Source organism: Antennarius striatus, chromosome 21 (genome assembly GCF_040054535.1).
Source record: "Antennarius striatus isolate MH-2024 chromosome 21, ASM4005453v1, whole genome shotgun sequence".
NCBI classification, from domain to species: Eukaryota; Metazoa; Chordata; class Actinopteri; order Lophiiformes; family Antennariidae; genus Antennarius; species Antennarius striatus.
Genome location: NC_090796.1, coordinates 6595278 through 6612980, shown reverse-complemented (window position 1 = coordinate 6612980; position 17703 = coordinate 6595278). Strand labels below are relative to the sequence as shown.

At 40.7% G+C, this 17703-nt stretch overlaps 2 protein-coding genes across 4 annotated transcripts; both read right to left on the bottom strand.

The window, feature by feature from the left end:
• Positions 1-1284: 1284 nt before the first annotated feature.
• josd1 (Josephin domain containing 1) lies at positions 1285-9790 on the bottom strand. Of its 2 annotated transcripts, none has more exons than XM_068306014.1 (5): positions 9614-9790; positions 8298-9145; positions 8080-8208; positions 6389-6583; positions 1285-3661 (listed from the first exon to the last, which is right to left on the bottom strand). In XM_068306014.1, exons 2-5 carry the CDS (start codon positions 8645-8647, stop codon positions 3562-3564), a joined length of 774 nt encoding a protein of 257 aa, XP_068162115.1. In that variant the 5' UTR covers positions 8648-9145; positions 9614-9790; the 3' UTR covers positions 1285-3561. The 2 variants fall into 2 exon arrangements, with proteins under 2 accessions (XP_068162115.1, XP_068162116.1); XM_068306015.1 differs by having other exon boundaries at positions 8298-9083.
• A 178-nt stretch (positions 9791-9968) lies between these two features.
• LOC137588649 (uncharacterized) lies at positions 9969-14150 on the bottom strand. 2 transcript variants are annotated; one of them, XM_068305825.1, is made up of 8 exons: positions 13964-14150; positions 13557-13666; positions 12995-13072; positions 12667-12717; positions 12443-12493; positions 12291-12341; positions 12016-12036; positions 9969-11819 (listed from the first exon to the last, which is right to left on the bottom strand). In XM_068305825.1, the coding sequence occupies exons 2-8, from the start codon at positions 13663-13665 to the stop codon at positions 11086-11088; spliced, it is 1095 nt and encodes a 364-aa protein (XP_068161926.1). In that variant the 5' UTR covers position 13666; positions 13964-14150; the 3' UTR covers positions 9969-11085. The 2 variants fall into 2 exon arrangements, with proteins under 2 accessions (XP_068161926.1, XP_068161927.1); XM_068305826.1 differs by having other exon boundaries at positions 13557-13625.
• Between the last annotated feature and the right edge of the window lie 3553 nt (positions 14151-17703).

Genomic DNA, 17703 nt, shown 5'->3' with positions numbered 1-17703 from the left:
GGGGAATAATTTTGAAATTTCACAAAATCATTCTTTGTAGCTCAGTAAACTCACTTTAGGGTTATCATGTAAATTATTTGTGATATTCTGGCTACTGAGAATGACACTCCCCTGTTCGCCTAATTCTACACTTCTTCACTTTCATGAGAGGACTCATCTTTGTATTAGTAACATGCATAAATAAAAATTTGGTTTTTAACTTCACAGTTGGTAGAAAAGGGCTAGTTTTACCTTGTCTGTGTAGGTTCTCATTCATCCAGGTCATGGTTATCCAGAGTTGTTTAAATCAATCCACTGGTGAGCTAGTTTTACCTTATTTGGTGCACGCAGCTAAATTCAGTGAGTCCAAGCTCCTCAACTCAAACAAGTCGTAAACATCTGAAAATATAGCACAAGTCCTGTAAGAGCTTTCAAATACCTTGGAAACCTGTGGCCTATTTAATACATTAAATATATTATCAAGCTTTTCAAAACTACCTTAATGTAAAATTTAAATTTGATTACAAATACAAAAAAATGTTTGCATAAAACACTATGATTTACAAATTCTTTTCTAACTTATATTCATTTGAATGAATAAACATTCAATGTTTAGTCAGTGTTCATACTGATAAACTAATTGCTTTTAATGACTTTCATCATCAGACCAAAGGACATTTTAAGACATCTTTCCTCCGCAGAAGTGTTTACATACTTTATGAATTTTTTGATAATATGGACAGCAAGAGTTGAAATCAAATTCCTGTTGCTTGCATGTTGAAAAATGCCCTCCAAGTTTGTGCATGCCTTTTAAAGATATCCTGTTCATACTCAATCTGATCACCGCAATTGCAGAATCTCTTAACCTGTGAATGACATAATCAAGAGGTTTTGACTATTCTGTTCTTTTCCAGTCTTTTACTGCGGATCTAAAATATGTAGCTGCTGGAATGAAAATCCGAATAAGTACATATTTATAAAAATTTGACAGGCTATTATAAAAGATTAGGAAATGATCACATTTACTGATGTTTCACAGAGCATGTGAATTTCTTTGGATTCAGGGTGGTTGAAAATGGAAGTGGAATATTTCTAAATAATAATAGAACAAAAATGTAGAAAATTATTCAAATACTTAAATAATGGGGAAAGTTCCTGAACACTTCAGTGAAAGAGTTGGATAAAAGTATATAATTACTTTCTTCTCCTGACAGAACATCCTCAATGAACCAAAGAGGTGAAATGTTGCATTAACAGTGAACCTTTGTAAGCAAATAATGAGCCAATTAAAACACTGAAACAATATCTTATACATAAAGTGCCATTATAAGTATTTTATTTGTATGCAAAAAACAAAAAACATAATACATTGACAATCACTATTCAGGACAGAAAGATTGTCATAGCAAAAAACAAACAAATGTTGCATGTAATTGTGAGACTATTCATGGTGTGATTCTAAAGATCTCAGCAGATTAACGACAAGCTCTCTGGTGTTTAAAGGTCTACAGGCTGAGCTGAAATCCAACAGCTTCATTCTAAAATAAGACATGCACCACTGGAAAAGCATGTGATTTTCTCTGGGAAATCACATTATTTCAAAAAAACTTGTGAATAATATAAAGCCCTTGGCTGCAAAAGTGAAAGCAGGGTATTTGAAATCATCATATCAAATGAGCTTCAGCTGTTTCTCCTCTATATAACTGAAAGATTGGTGCGATGGAAATAAATCTCTTGAAATGGCATCAAACTGCACCCCCCCATAAGCTTTCAGAGCAACAAACATCTTTTGTAAACAAGTTAAGGCCAATATTGTCACGAACAGACAATACATGTATAGTAATAACAGCTTGTCTTCAGCTGATCTGAAAGCTACAAACTCCCATAAGGCTCATTTCACAAAAACCACACACACACACACACACACACACACACACACACACACACACACACACACACACACACACACACACACACACACACACACACACACACACACACATACACACACACACACACAGACTTGCCTTCCCATTGACTTACACTTCTCAGGTTATCTTTTTCTACATTATTCGCAGTGACACAGATCCCCACACCCCGTCTCCGACGGCAACCTTGCCCATTAGAAACCTGGTGGAACAACCTGTGACGTCCCATCTGAGCTGAGTTTGGCAGGTTCAACAAGAAATGTTAGAGAAGAATAGGAGAGGGACGAGGAGGAGGTGCTCTTCATCAGCTGAGCTCTTGTGCTACAGAGGGCCAAAGAGAAAGAGTGCTGTCCCTTATTTTGTCATTCGTGTGGGATGTCAGTGAACCACTGAAATTATTCTGGCTCTAAATTAAGAAAGAGTGTCTGAAATGTACATATACAATATTATTTCTGAGTAATTTCAATTATTCTGAAATTGGTAATTACTTGCCTTCTGTGCATCTCTAGGTTTATCTTACTGTCTGCCATTGCAGATTGAGTTTACTCAGAAAAGCAGGGCAGCAACTATTGGCTAATTTAATTACTGATTACTGTTCATTCAGTCATTTTAAAGGTCTTATTATTGTGTTAACTTTCCAAGACACCATTTTCCCATATTTAAATTATTCATTTTGGTTTGAATTTCAACTACAGTAGATGGCAATTAGTTTTCTGCTGTTGCTGGTGAGTTTGAATCTACACTCGATCTACTGCTGAGGACAATAATTTAGACAAAAGGTTCTCTCATCGCCACAGTGAATATAAATATGTCAAAAAAAGGAGCACAGTTCTGCTTCGAGATTATAACTGTTAGTATTTCATTAGTATCCTAGATGCACTGAACGCCAGCAATAAAAAAGCAAAAACAAAAAATGGATGAATGACACCTTTACCTCTTCCTGAACAGGAAACTGAGGCAAACATCCACTCCACTAGAGGGAGTGCTAGAGCTGATGTTGCATTGATTTGTTGCATATTAATCTGTTGCGTCCCTGCGGCCGCTGTAGTGTCAGACTGCGCCACAACTGTTTGTGATGTGGAGGAAATACAAATTTGGCAACGTGAAACATGGGACAAAAGGGACAGACAGGGGGAGTGTGACGAACTCACACTGAGACTAGGAGGGTCACACCTCGGCGAAAGTGAAGGACGGAGGAGACGGAGACGAGATTCACGACATGAAAGGTCAGAAACACAAAGACACAACTGAGAACCAGGGAGGCTCTCTGAAGGAGACAAACACACAATGATTCATTCAATAACTCCCATGACTTTGGAAATAAACAGTAAAATAATCCAAACTGACACACACACGTGTGCCTGTGTATATATATGCTGTATATATATATATATATATAACAGAAACAATCATAATTGTGAGTCTTTTGAGTAAAGGACTGTGATTCTGAGTCTCCCTGTTAAGGTTTTGCCTCCTTCATTACATTGAATTGAATTAGAAGCAAGTCCAGCAAAGGCTGTGTAAACAAAACCCAAAAAAAGAGGAAAAAAATACCACATCAGCAAGTGTGCCTCCCTGTGATTGGCTGTGCAAACCTCTACTACTCTCTCTCCCGTTCGTTCTGTGATTGGCCCGTTAGCGGCTGGTTCAACCGTCAGCCGTCAGACCGCCACGTCTGGTGCACCTCCACCTCCTCTGAGACCACCAGTAGGAGTTCACAGTTCTTCCCTCGCAGCTGCTGGCGGAGAAACTTCCTGGAAGGAGGGGCAATTAGGATCAAAGAGGAGATCCATGGTTACCATGATTAAATGAAGGAACTCTTTTACGTCAATTTGTGTTCAAAACAGACAAACAGACAATGAGGGCCACAGTTTTAAAGGACAGACTGTTAGTGCTCTGATCACAGCACGAACCAGCTTTACTTTCCTCTTTGCTCCATTTTTGTCTCCTCCATGTTGTGAAGAAAATGTCTTGGTTCATAAATACTAAGATATATGGTCACAAACATTTTTTATGTATGGGTCTTGTGATAGGCTGAATATTTTTGGGAAGCAAAAGAGCTGAAATAGTACTTAGGTGTAAGGTTGTGATCTTTCAAAGAGGAGAATTTGGTTCTAGACTATGAGGCTGAAAAACTGCTGGAGATAATCGTGTAAGAAAAGCATAACAATCAAAAATTATGTCAAATCAGCAAATCAAAACCAGGTCTTCTCCATTCCCCAGTTGTTGATTATTTCTTTAAATCAATAGGCATTTAAGAAATAAAAGCACAAAATTTTGACAAACATAGCTTATAGATATTAGAACATCAAAATGGAAATAGAATGATTGTTGCAGCTACTCCAGGAGACATTTAATAAAAACAACACTATGTTCTAGTCTGTGTGATGTGGATTTGTTGCTTTACGTGTCAAATAATATTGTGTGTTATCAGAGCTGTATGGACTCGTGTGTTATCTCACAGCAAACTCAACATTTCCTACAATCATTTCACGCCACTTTAACCTGTGTACAAATTCAAGGTTTTTACTGTGAAACAGCTGCAGAAACTCATCAAAGTCACGGAGGATAGAATACAACCGAATATCTGAGATGTCACACGGACAGACCCACAGAATTCACCTCAAATTACAAAAATTACATAACCACAAAGCTTTTTTTCTTTCATGGGGAGTGGGGGTGTGTTTGTGAGTGCATAATGTTTCTGTTGTTGCCATGACTATACAAGGTAGGCTAAAAACACACATGGCAGAGAATTATAAAATACACATGAGTCATTTCACAATACTCATTTGTGTAGCGCTTTAACGGTTACAGAAATCTGGGACACGTACCATCAGTTATAATTAAACAGACAAGACCACAAACCAGTGTAGACACACAATATTAAACATTCAATCAATTGACCCTGAAAGCTCTGGGTTTCATTTCTTCCTGTGTTGAGTTTGTATGTTTTGCTTCATGTCTGCGTGAGTTCTCCAGCTTCCTCTCACCTCCAAAACCACTTCGCTGAACTAGTCTCACCAAAGTGTCTGTAGGTGTGAGTGTGAGCGTGAGTGGTTGCTTGTCTTCTGTGCGGCCCTGCGATGAGCCCGCATGTATCATGCGGGGTGTACCTTGCCTTTCACCCTCAGCCAGCTGGGACAGGCCCCAGCACCACGACCTCAATGGTGGATAAGCAGCTGTATTGTGGTAACGGGTGGATGGATGTTTTAAGTGTTTTTTGGATCTAATTTTATTTCTACTCTCTCTTATTTTTTTGGTCTTTTAGTTTGATGGATTCAAGTAATAATCAAAGATGTCCCTTTGCTAGATATTCTCTGGGTAAATGAATTCCACTGTGTGCTGCAGCCAAACCCAAAGAGGTTATTATTCCTAATGAGATACAAGTGCTTGTATTTTGTATGAAACATACTGAGTTCTTTTTCTAAATTATTGACACCATCATTCAAAAATTCCTCCTGTCTGAAATTTTTATCATAGTCTGTTAACAAAAACAGAAAACAGCATGTAAAATCAGGAACAGTTTTGATTGGACGGCTCTTTTGTGTACACAAAATGATATTCTGGATTTTGAGAAGCTTTAACTGGTGAGGACCTTAAATCAGATTACGTATCTTCAGATCCTGCTTCTCTGCCTTGATGGCCTGAATGCTGCTCTCCCTCGGTCTCATCTTCATCTTCCTCAATGATCTGCTCTTCCTCTCTCCATCTCCCTACAAGACCCTTGTTGCACTGACAACCATTAACAATCTCATTCATGAAGATGAGATCAAAGCTTATCCACATTGTGGGTCACGAGTTTGCTGGAGCCTATCCCAGCTGGCTATGGGTGACAGGCAGGGTACACTCTGGATGAGACACCAGCTTATTGCAGGGCCACATCAAAGGCAAACAACCACTCACATTCACACCCACGGGCAATTTAATGTGCCTAGTTCATACATACAAACTCCACACAAAAAGAAATCAAATCCAGAAACGTCTTGCTGTGAGGCAGCAGCACACACAGTGTTGTGACAAAATCAGAAGGAGTTCAGGATCAACATTTGATAACTGTATATATCAATATTGTTCAATATCAATGTTGGAGTTCCACAACTTATCTTGGCCTGATATATAAAAGATAATAAGTGTACATTAGCACTACCTTGGAGGAGTTGCTGTAAACTTTCTCACTTTCTTCTTGCCCTCTCTGTCTCTACTTGGTACATCTCTTTCTGTCAATCAAAGGCCAACGTAGCACAATTCAAAGATTTATTTTAAAAGAGAGGAAAGTGTAAATATAATTGTCTATGGTCTTGTTGTTAAAACATTCACCATCGTGTATTTTGTCTGCTAGGTTGGTGTCACATGTTAAAACGTCTGATATACAGTATATCAGAGAATATTTCTGGTTCTAGTTGTAGTAGAAACATAGTATTGACAACCGTGACACAACGAACACATGTACGTTAACAAACATTTCTCGCTGGTCCCACCTGAGCTCTTCCTGGTGTCCGATGAGTTGAGGGCTGCGCAGTTTGGAGTCCAAGTTGTAATAAGCCCCTCCCACCTCTCTGACACCTATCCAGTGCTGGCGTTTGAGTGGCAGGCGGAGAGGCCCCCAGCTCAGGTTGGATGGGACGTTCAGGATGAAGCCGGTCACGTTTGACAGCTCGATGCTGCCAACATCCCTGGAAAGGACAAAAAGAAGGCAGCGGTTGCAACCTGTAAGATCCTCATTAGTGTTGGAGCATTGTGTAGATCCATCTGCACAATGATAGCAAATCCACAATGTACAATATATTAGAGGAAAATACTTTCAGACATCAAGAATGAAAGCAAATCATAGTAGCAACTTTTTAGAAAAAACAGGAGTTGATCATATGCGATATACTGTATATTCAATCACATTTTTTTCTTTTAACAATTGCAGTAATATATAGAAAAAACTCTCAATCTTGGTTGTCTGAGTTTCTCATTAGCAATGGAATTAAACAACATTGACTTATAAAAACAGTCCAACACAACTTTAAATAAAACATATTGCAGGAGGTCTATGGCACTACTGACAGAAGTGGGGATTTATCATTTTAAGTCATCTCACATGTTTCACACAACACCAGTGAATATTAGATAAAAATGTGAAAGCTCCAGTCGCAGATGCTGAATCGATAAGCACTCGCGAGCACTCCTGTTGTTTTCGTCAGCTGTTTTGTTCTTGTTCTGGTCAAGAAGGACAAACAGGAATAGGGCTCCTGTGATAACGTGAACGTGAACAAAGCAGGTCTGGGGCTGCTGTTGTCAACAGTCATGTGAGTTTGTTAACGAGGAAAACAGGAATGCTGATAAAACTGTCTCGTAGACTTTGTCAACTAATGTAGTGGCTGAGTCATCAAAGAGGCCATTCCAGGTTCTGCTGATTATGTTCCAGAGGTGTTCTTTACTACACTTGCTTGCTGTTTGCATGGTACCATTGAAAAGATATGATTGTTTCACACGTAGATTTTTGATTTGTCTACTAGTGTTCATTTTATCCCACCATTGTAACTTTTGTATGTAGAATATAGTCTGAATACAGGATGCTCATGCCAATAGATGCTCATCAAAAAGTTTAGTACCTTGAAAGATAAACAGTTGGTGTTGCGAAAGGCAAGTGCAATTTTTTGTTCAGAAGAGAACCTCATGGCATCTTTAATGAGCACCAAAGATCAAAAGGCGGAAAACAACATGGAAAAATTAAACTTCTATTTACAATTGTGATGATTACTGTAATAATTGTGATGAGCTCAACATAATGAATCTATTAGGTAATAATTGTGACAGGCCTTGCCAAAATTTCAATTCCGTCCAAACCTTTAGGGCCCCTACGACAGGAGTGTAAATTCAGTTAATTATGTCCATAATTTTTGAAGAGATGTGAACTGAATTGACCAAATTCAATAAAAAACAATTCAATACCAAGCATGGAGCATACATAATTTTCCTTTGGAGAAGATCAGCTCGTCTGATTTTGATCAGGATTTGAGGACAGAAGATATACTCCAACTATGTCACAGGAAATGAACGTGAACAAGGGGGAAAAACCCTAAAACAAAAACAAGTATTGATTTCCTTCTACCGCTGTACATGTGGGAGAACTAGAATGAAGACAACAGAAATGGAAGTCTTCATCAGGTGTCTCACATACCTTCTTTTATCCCACCAAACTGCCTCAAACCCTCGCGTCTGCAGTGCAGCCATGATGACATTTACATCGTAGTTCCCATTTCCCAGCATGCTCTTCTTGTGAGGTGTCACCAGAGTGTTGGGAGAAAGCCTTCAACAAGTTGAAAAAAGATGTTAAAAAAACAGTCATCACAACAATTCATATGCAGCAGCTTGATAATGACCCGTCGGTGTTCCTACCTCTGGTATATCTCCTGCAGCGTGTCCCGACTGAAAGCCGTCCCATCCTGGAAGACATTATTGAGCGCATGGAGGGCGCACAACTCCCTCCGCTGCTTCTCATGGTAGATGGCGGGAGGTGTCAGAGATGGTTGTCGAGGCAGTGGGGAGGTGAGGGAGGAAGACGAGGAGGAGAGATCCTGCTGCTGCTGCTGCGCATCCATGAGCTCCCTGGACCTCCTCTCCTCGGCCCCCACCACCGCCACCCCTTCTTTCTGCTTGCTGACCTTCCAGCGCATGCAGCCCAGCTCCTGCAGGCTGCCTCGCCCCTTCCCCTTCCATTCCCCGGCCGGATAAGGAGCGCTTCCCATGCCTGGACGTTCTCCACCGACACCGCCGTCGCCACGTCCTTTGGCTCCACAACTACAACCTTCAGGACGCTACATCAGCATCATGACAACCATTGCCATAGCAACCTCCCAGCCACTTGGAAGAGAGGGCCTGTGCGTTTCAGTGTGTTTCACGGAGAGCAGGGGGATTTTAAGGTAAATGGGACCAACACCTGCTCGCTGTAGAGGATGTGAAGTAAGGCCAGCTGTGGGGAGGGGGTAGAAACTGGAGCTCGAGATGGGAGGGCAGGCAAAAGAGTGAATACTATTTCAACAACACCAGATCGGTGTTGTCAATCTGTGCATTCCCACTTCCTCCATCTTCTGCGAGTGCGTTGACAGCTCTTTCCAGTCACTAAGCCTATGGCTTTGCACTTCTTTCCATCACCAGGCTGCAGACCATGAAGCTCCACATCCACTGGAACACACACAACAGGGGATTAGTTGCTCCTGAGTGATGACGGCAGTCTTCAGAAACACCTGAAAGAAAACAACAAGCAGGATCACAAATGTCCAGAACATGCATGACATCTTAAAAGTGTCTACTTTATTTAAAGGGCAGCCTTAGAGCAATGCAGCTGACGACCACAGATCACGTGGATGGGATTCCGACTTGTTCCAATCTCTTTTCAACCCGCAGAGCCAAAAATTAGTAGAAGGTAAACATTTCCAGCAGGCTGGGCTGGATAGAGGAAGCAGGCTGAACTAAGCTAGCAAAATAGGAGCCTCGAAACAAATCAAGACACACTCTGTGAGCAGCAGCAGTCCATTGTGGAGGGACAGCAGCTGTTACACCGCCAACACACACATGTACGGACTCTAGCAGTGCATGATAGTAACACATATGTGGCGTTAAGCTTCTGGCTACGCGACTCCCGCTTGTAACACAAACAACCACAACGCTTCCTTCGCGTCTAATAACTTAATTTTCTCTGACCGACCACTTACCAGAGCACTTCCTGGAGGTGCTGTCCGGGCTAGACCACCGTAAACCGGGCTAGAACCTGAAGCCAGTCGCTCCTGAACCCGTTTAATTCTTTGTCTTTGCCCGTTTTTCCCTGGAACTGCTCGCGCGCTCTCCTTCTCTCCCTCTCTCGCGCTCGCTCTCTCCCTGTCTGGGCTCGAGCTCTCTCCCCTCCGCGCTCTGGCGCACATGCGCAGTAGCGTCCGCTCGGTTCCATGTTGCTGTCACCGCCTGCGTCAGGAGCGGTCACTCCCATGAGACTGCGCAACCTTAAATTCCCCCTGAATCATGAGTGTGTGTGTGTGTGAACAGTTGGACACAAAAGTGTTTAGTCCGTGTTTGGTTTATTGGATAAATACACTATCCATCAGCTGTTTGCCAAAATCAAAGCACACAATAACTTTCAACTTTAAATAGAAGAAACCAGATTTTTTTCCCCACATTCAATGCAAAAATGCTACTTACTATTGAAAGTAAAAGATGTCTCAAAACTGTTCTGCTCAATAATTTCCCACATGCATCAACAATGAAATACTGTACTTCCTTTATCAGTAAAGTTCCAAAGTCTTATCTTTCAAGGTCCAAATTTCCAGGATGGACACTTTTCCAGGCCAAGGACACATTTTGAGAAGGAAAAATTAAGCATGTGCCGAAAAGACCTACAGTAAAGCCTGGCGGTTGTTCTTTGATCCTCTGGAGAATCATGAATCCTTAATTAATCATTGATAAAGCTTTACTTAGCTTTATCAAAAGTATTGAGTTAAAACTGATCCAGAAAATCCAGCACAGGTATTTCCCAATCATAACTACTTTTCCTTTCCCTCAGTTCTTCCAAGTTTGTTCACCGACCGTAACAACTTGAAAGTGAAAACATAAAACATTATTTTAAACTATTGAGGCTGGACTTTGCGATGAAGATTTAAACCATATGTTAAATTGTTAGCTGCCTCCAAGATGATCATTTGTGCTCACAGCATCATAAACAATGCTTCCACTTCCTCAGCTTGTTCATCAATAATTTTTAGTGTTATTTGAGAGGTTTTTGGAGAAAGCGAGCATTGTTCAACTGTAATCTGAGTATGACTTCAGTTTATTTTTATCATCGTTAAATTTTGAGATATTGTTCCTCATAAATGATCAAAAATATGCATCGGTGAAGCAGATCACTGGGTCAGTGTAAAAAAATCCCACCCCTGCACAAAGGAATAAACATACATCATGAATAACAATGCACCAAAGTTGGAAAAGTGTGAGTGTGCATGATATAACCAAAAGTATCTGTGGCATTTTACAAAGTGAGACGACAGTGGTAAACCAACAGAGGGTCAAAAATAAATCAGGCAAAGATTCTCTGTAGCAATTAAACCCCAAACCTTCCTGTTTAACACTTAAATGAACCCTGAAACCTCATGTTTTTATAGACCAGCAACACAAACGCTCCTTCTCCATGTCTTATTTACACGCGTCCCAGTTTTCTGGCCAGTCCAGAGGCCATGTCAGCCAGCAGCTCCTCCCTGATGCAATCCTCCTTCCTCTGCAGCTCGTGGATGAAATGCCCCCTCAGTGTCTTCATCTCCATCACACGGCCCATCAACTTTCTGCGCATCATGGCCTGTGCCTCCGGAGGACCGTCCGGCTGGATGTCCACCAGCTCTGGTGTCTGGTAGCATGGAGACAGTGCCATTTTTAGACTCTCAGCCTCCACATCCAGCAGCGGACCTTCGGTGTGCTTTCGGCCCAGATGTCCTACATGGATGAGCACTGGAATGATGTGCTCCACGGCTGCATCACTGTACAGTTCAAGGGTGGATTGGATTGCTTGAGCAACATCCTCAGTCCTCAGATTGTAGCTTGGAGCTCGGATGACCAGTAAGATGGCATGTGGTCCAGGACTGGCAAGCTGAAGGCTCCTTAGAGCCTCCGCGGCTCTGTTTTTATGCCCTAATAATGGTCCCAAAATGTCTGGGGTGTTGACTACCGTCACCTCTCTCCCGTCTATCACTGTCCTTCTCCTGCTGCTCTCCATTAGAGGATACATCGGGGACCTCGTCTCACTTTTACCCAAGAGAAGTTCTGCTAAGGAGGAGCGTTCTTCACCTGCAGGACCCAGGAGGATCAGTTTCAGGCCTGGTTTGTTAAGAATGCTGCTGGTTGGATCTGTGTCGGACTCCAGTGCTCCAATTTTGGACCCTGCAGATTTGACCATTAAACATATAAATAAACTTTGCAGACCAGTTGTGTATCTTAGCTGTAATTCAAGAACACAAGTGGATTTCCTGTTTATCTTTTTACTTTTTAAAAAAAATACAATCAAATTAAAGAAACCAGAATCCCTCCCCACCCCACCCCAAATAAAATACCAAAAGGAAAGATTGAAGTCACTGACCTGTCAACTTGCAGGAAAGTCCTGTTGGAAGAGTCAATTGCGAGTCAGTTGTTTTAACTGATAATTATAAGTCTGTCATTAAGTTTCATTTTAAAAAAAGTTCAGGTTCCTTAAATTAAATTGTCATCATATGTCGTCTAACTTTCTGAGTCACTTCCTTGAACTGCTTCCATTTATCCACTCTGAAGTGCCCCCAGATTGTCTGCCTCCACTTAAAAAGTCCATTTGAAGCAAACAGGGAAGAGCAAACAACAACCAACACATGCAGCACTTACCCACAATAAAACGCCAAATGTTGGACATCCATTTATACAGGGTCTTAATTACTGAGACAAAAGACACAAATTAATAGTGAGCATTTATGATTATTTTTAGTCAGAGCTGACAAATTTTTGTAATAATAAGAGATAAAATGTGTATTTTGTACCACGAATTGTTCCAACTAGACGTGATACCCAGCTCCAAAGAGCTGAAATACCTGAAGAATAAACAAAAAATATGTTAAAGTCCTGATGATGATGATGATGATGATGATGATACAACAACTGGTGATATTTCAAACTTGAAAGTTAAGAATGCATGTATCATACATGATTTTTGTTGGAGGGGGGCAGAAACTGAGCTGTGACTTCAGAGGCAAACAGAACTCACCAGTCAGAGAGCAGAACAGACGAATCGGCCATCGGATCAAAGCTGGGAGCGCTGCAGAAAAAATAGACAGCACAGCAAAGATCATATTTTATGCGTGTGTGTTTTAAAGAAATCATTTGACAAATAAGTTCTTGCTGTACCAACAGTAATAGTATCAGGGTTGTCTGCCCTTATTTAAGCCTTTTCTGATTAATTCAGTCATGATTTTTCTGTTTCAGATCCCATCATTCCTTCAGCTCAGTTAACACAACAGGGCATTTACATCATGCCAGAGGACTTTGTACTTTATCCAAATGAACATGAACATGTGTGCCAGTGTGTGACTGACTTTGTGAGAACCTGTAGAGAAGATACCCCACCACAGTAAAAGCTCCCATCTGGATGCTGTTGCTGCTGAGCCACAAGCCTACACAGAGAGGGGGGGGGGGGGCAGCAAGATATCAGCATGGTAATGTTGAACACAATTTATCATGTGGTTGACCTTTCTTCACCCAAGTGTGATATGCATGGTAAATTCAATGCAAGGCTGTGTGAGTGGCTATAGACTGATCAAGGGTTATTCTAATGTAAACACTTCATTTGAACCTTTATCTGTGAAGATTTCATCTCACTCATCTCTGGGTTAGTATGAGAGTGGAAAACTCAGTTTTAAACAAGTTATCGAGTCACTCCTGCTGCTTAGAAAGTGTAGTTTGTAAACTTCATTTTATGAACATTTCACCAGACTGACTTGTTTCTACATATATATTTTGAAAATCTAACCAGAGGGCCGTATGGTTCCACCACCAACTTGACAAAATACAATCTACATTTTGTGTATAGCCTACACCTACACACACATACACGCATATACACTCCACATTTAATGATTTAGGAAATGTCTACCCCACCTGAAACATCATCTTCAGAGTCGTTCTTCTCACACTGACACTCCATTTCTCTTGAATTCAGAGCTTCAGCTTGTGTCAAGGTACCAAGAATATATAACGTTACTTCCATTCTGATATTTCAATATAAAAGCACCAAAAGTTGAAGCAATAGTTAAAGTATTTCTACTGTTCAAGTGATAAAACAAACCAGTTTGATTAAAGTTACTTTTTATACCAGGATTAAATTCAATTGAGAGGAAAATATGCTGAGGTTATTTTAGGCTAAGGAAAGGCTTCATTGTCAATCAGCTGTGTGTTATGCAAGTTTCCAAAATAGATAACCTATGTAAAGCACAGCATACAAATATGAAGAAGATAAGTTTTGTTAAGTCTGCAGCACATGAATAATGTTTCTACAGCCCCATTACCTGGTGTGTAGTCAAACAATCCTCCTCCTGGAATCTAAACCTAATGCAACTCACATGAGGTCAAAGCTGAATGTGGGACCTCCTTCCTGCTGTTGTGCTAACATGCCTATGTAGACTTGTCCCAACAGGAACAATTCTGGTCAGGTTTTTCAGTATAAAAGTCCAAAAATACAACTTAGCTCCTTAACATTACACTAGCATTACGCGCCGACACCGTAGGAAAACAATGCAATGAAAAGGTCTTGGTATGCTGTTGTTGCTATGGTCATGCTTTTGAAAGACACACCTATCCTGTCACATGAAGAACTGGAAATGCAGCAAGTTGTTCAACAACAGCAGAAACTCCAGCCTGGGAGGAGAGATTTTTTTTAAATAATATTTATATGCTAAATTTATGTATTTGATCTCAGTTTTATGTAGAAGTTGTACGCAATTTTGTTAATGTAAACTACATTACACATAGAATGCATATGCTGTATATATTTTGTGTTGTGCCTCTTGTTTTAGATTGAGAGCTATACGTTAGATGGCACACCTTGCCCTTGGTAACACTTGGTTAGGAGTGATATGAATTAAGGTGATGTGATGTTTTTATAGCAATGTGCTCATGTTATCCGGTCCTGAGTGGGATGTTGTAGAAAATAAAAGAGAAGTTCTCCATGAACGCTTTACCCAAAGCTTGGAAACATGTGGACAAAATTGTTGGTATCTGTTAATGAAAGAAAAACCCACAATGGCAATCAACACAACTTGTAAATACGTTTGACTTTTCCAGTAAAGTGGAAAAGTCAAGCGTAGTCCAGAAATTTATCACCGATTGAAAAATAAAATACAGAACATGCAGAGTATAACTACAATATTTAATTATTATTTTAATTATTTAATAGAATTAATTTTATAAAATAAATGCATGTATAATTTTTTTTATTTACAATATGGTTTACTGCCTGTTAAAGGCCAAAAACTTTTATATAATGGTTTTTACATGTCATTTGCATTAGTACAAATAAACACTCCATCCATCTGCTCCTCACATAGCCTGCCTGTCAAAAAGTTTACCTACGCCTGATACTAATCAATCAGTCTGAATTAACAAGTCCTGTATGATTTTATTTGTTTCAATCTGTTTGTGTTACAATGCTGCTCTCCTTCACCCACAGTCTGCTCTATAACCAAACTGCTGAACATAAAACGGAAGGTATTGATTTGGTTGCACATTCACTGAGTGTTCTGACTTCCTGAATTCCAACCGTCTGGGCTCCAAGATCCCCACAATCATGTTTGGTTTGCCCAAAGGAAAGTACACGCATGAGGATGTGGCCAAGCAGGTGATGTGGTATTCCCCCAGAAATGACCTTCACTCCCTGTGCACCAACATGTTAGCCTTCACACCACAGAGGAGGGTAAGGAGTAGAATCTGAAGAATGTTACAGACACAAACATTATGGCAATTAAAATTTTATTAGAAGGCTCTATTGTTTGAATTTGGATGTTTTCTAAATCCATCTTTCCCTGCTTCACCCACAGGGTTCTGTGTATTTCGCTGATTGGACTTCATACTGTGATTTTGTCACAGATCACATCAAAAACAGGTTTCTGTTAATGGATGCCGTCACAGAGTCCACCTTGTCTTAGAAGACATTTGTACTGCAACCAGTGAGGTACAGTACATCTGCTTGACTACCAGCATCAGGATGGAATGAGGACTTTATGTGGGAATCAGCAGCTTCATGTTATTAAATTATAAAACATAACTATTTGGACCATTTGAGAAAAATATGATGTACCTACAACTATTAAAAGCCACCCATAAAGAAGCCCTCTGCTATAAAAACTACAGGGCAGACCTTCTGGAGGCCGTGCATAAAGAAATGTTGCAGAACTAATGACACAGTATGTCCATGTCAAATAAATAAACTTGGAATGTTTTTTCAGGCTGGGAGGTCTCCAGGCAAGGATCCAGGTGAACCAAAATTTAATGAAAAAAGGGCCTTCAATGGAGAAGAGTTGGAAACATCAACGAGGAATACGCGTCATGGCTTTGAATGGCTACACCTTTTATATCACGATGAGGAGATTCAATGATTGTATAATATATTGTATAATTAAAGAGAAAAGAAGAGAAGAAAAGATAAATTTTAGATATCTTGTAAAAAATCAGTCACACAAACAAGCTTGGTGTTCTTCTGTTCTTCCAGAAGAACACCAGTAGGGGTCAGTAATACAGCATAGAAGAAGAAGAAGAAGCCAAAGAAGAAAAATACTTGATGAGCAGGAAGTTGGACTTCGCGTGGTCTGACAGGAGAGAAACAAGAAGAGAAGCATTTCATTCTGAGCTCAACTGCTTCAGTGTGTTTTAGTTATTTCACCACCAAAGTGGATCCACCCACCCAAAAAGTCCCTAACAGACAGTCTGTGTTGTCCTTTATGTGATAAAATATAGCAAGTAGTGTGAAATGTCATCAGTCGTGTCAAAGCGGTCCGTCGTCTCCTCTGTCTTGGTTCCAGATGTTGCAGATGTTCTGTGGGACCTGCAGGATGTGTGTGTGTGTGTGTGTGTGTGTGCGTGTGTGTGTGTGTGTGTGTGTGTGTGTGTGTGTGTTCTATGTGTAAATAACCTGCAACATCAGCTACTAGAACACCTGGACAACACCTGTTTCACTTGCAGAAGTGAAACAGGGTCCATGAGGCGTTAAATACACTGACACCAGTTTGTCTGTCATGAACCAAGATGAAGATTAATGAAAAGGTAACTGTTGTTTTTAATAAGGCTTGTTGCTTTCTCCTTTAACTTTAGTGTGTTTGCAGGTAGAGTGTCAGTTAAATATTACATGACAAATGTTTTAATGTACAAAAACCCCTCCACAAAATGACATCAATGTTGGTTCATAAATCTTCTTCTTTTCCTTTCGGCTTTTCCCTTCAGGGGTCGCCACAGCGAATCAATTTCCTCCATCTAAGCCTGTCCTTTGAATCCTCTTCTCTCACACCAAATACCTTCATGTCTTCCCTCATTACATCCATAAACCTCCTCTTTGGTCTTCCTCTAGGCCTCCTGCCTGGCAGTTCAAAACAGTTCAAAACAGTTCAAAACAGTTCAAAACCTTCTACCAATATCTTCACTATCTCTCCTCTGGACATGTCCAAACCATCTCAGTCTGGCCTCTCTGACTTTATCTCCAAAACCTCTAACATGTGCTGTCCCTCTGATGTACTCATTCCTGATCCTATCCTTCCTGGTCACTCCCAAAGAGAACCTCAGCATCTTCATCTCTGCTACCTCCAGCTCTGTCTCCTGTCTTTTCCTCAGTGACACTGTCTCTAGACCAAACAACATCGCTGGTCTCACCACAGTTTTGTACACCTTTCCTTTCATTTTAGCTGAAACTCTTCTATCACACATCACACCTGACACCTTCCTCCATCCGTTCCATCCTGCCTGGACACGCTTCTTCACCTCTTTTCCACACTCTCCATTGCTCTGGACTGTTGAGCCTAAGTACTTAAAATCCTCCACCTTCTTGATCTCTTCTCCCTGTAACCTCACTCTTCCACTTGGGTCCCTCTCATTCACACACATGTACTCTGTCTTACTACGGCTAACCTTCATTCCTCTCCTTTCCAGGACAAACCTCCACCTCTCTAGCTTCTCCTCCACCTGTTCCCAGCTCTCACTGCAGATCACAATGTCATCTGCAAACATCATAGTCCATGGAGATTCCTGTCTAACCTCGTCTGTC

What these genes read in the sequence shown, in the direction of transcription:
- LOC137588649 (XM_068305825.1), bottom strand. Translation starts at nt 13,665, where the DNA reads ATGGAAGTAACGTTATATATTCTTGGTACCTTGACACAAGCTGAAGCT. An exon ending in CTCTGAAGATGATGTTTCAG is followed by an intron (nt 13,073 to 13,556) that starts GTGGGGTAGACA and finishes CTCTCTGTGTAG; the next exon opens with GCTTGTGGCTCAGCAGCAAC. An exon ending in TCTAGTTGGAACAATTCGTG is followed by an intron (nt 12,342 to 12,442) that starts GTACAAAATACA and finishes CTTTTGTCTCAG; the next exon opens with TAATTAAGACCCTGTATAAA.
- josd1 (XM_068306014.1), bottom strand. Translation starts at nt 8,647, where the DNA reads ATGGGAAGCGCTCCTTATCCGGCCGGGGAATGGAAGGGGAAGGGGCGA. An exon ending in CTGCAGGAGATATACCAGAG is followed by an intron (nt 8,209 to 8,297) that starts GTAGGAACACCG and finishes AACTTGTTGAAG; the next exon opens with GCTTTCTCCCAACACTCTGG. An exon ending in GTTTGGTGGGATAAAAGAAG is followed by an intron (nt 6,584 to 8,079) that starts GTATGTGAGACA and finishes TGTCCTTTCCAG; the next exon opens with GGATGTTGGCAGCATCGAGC.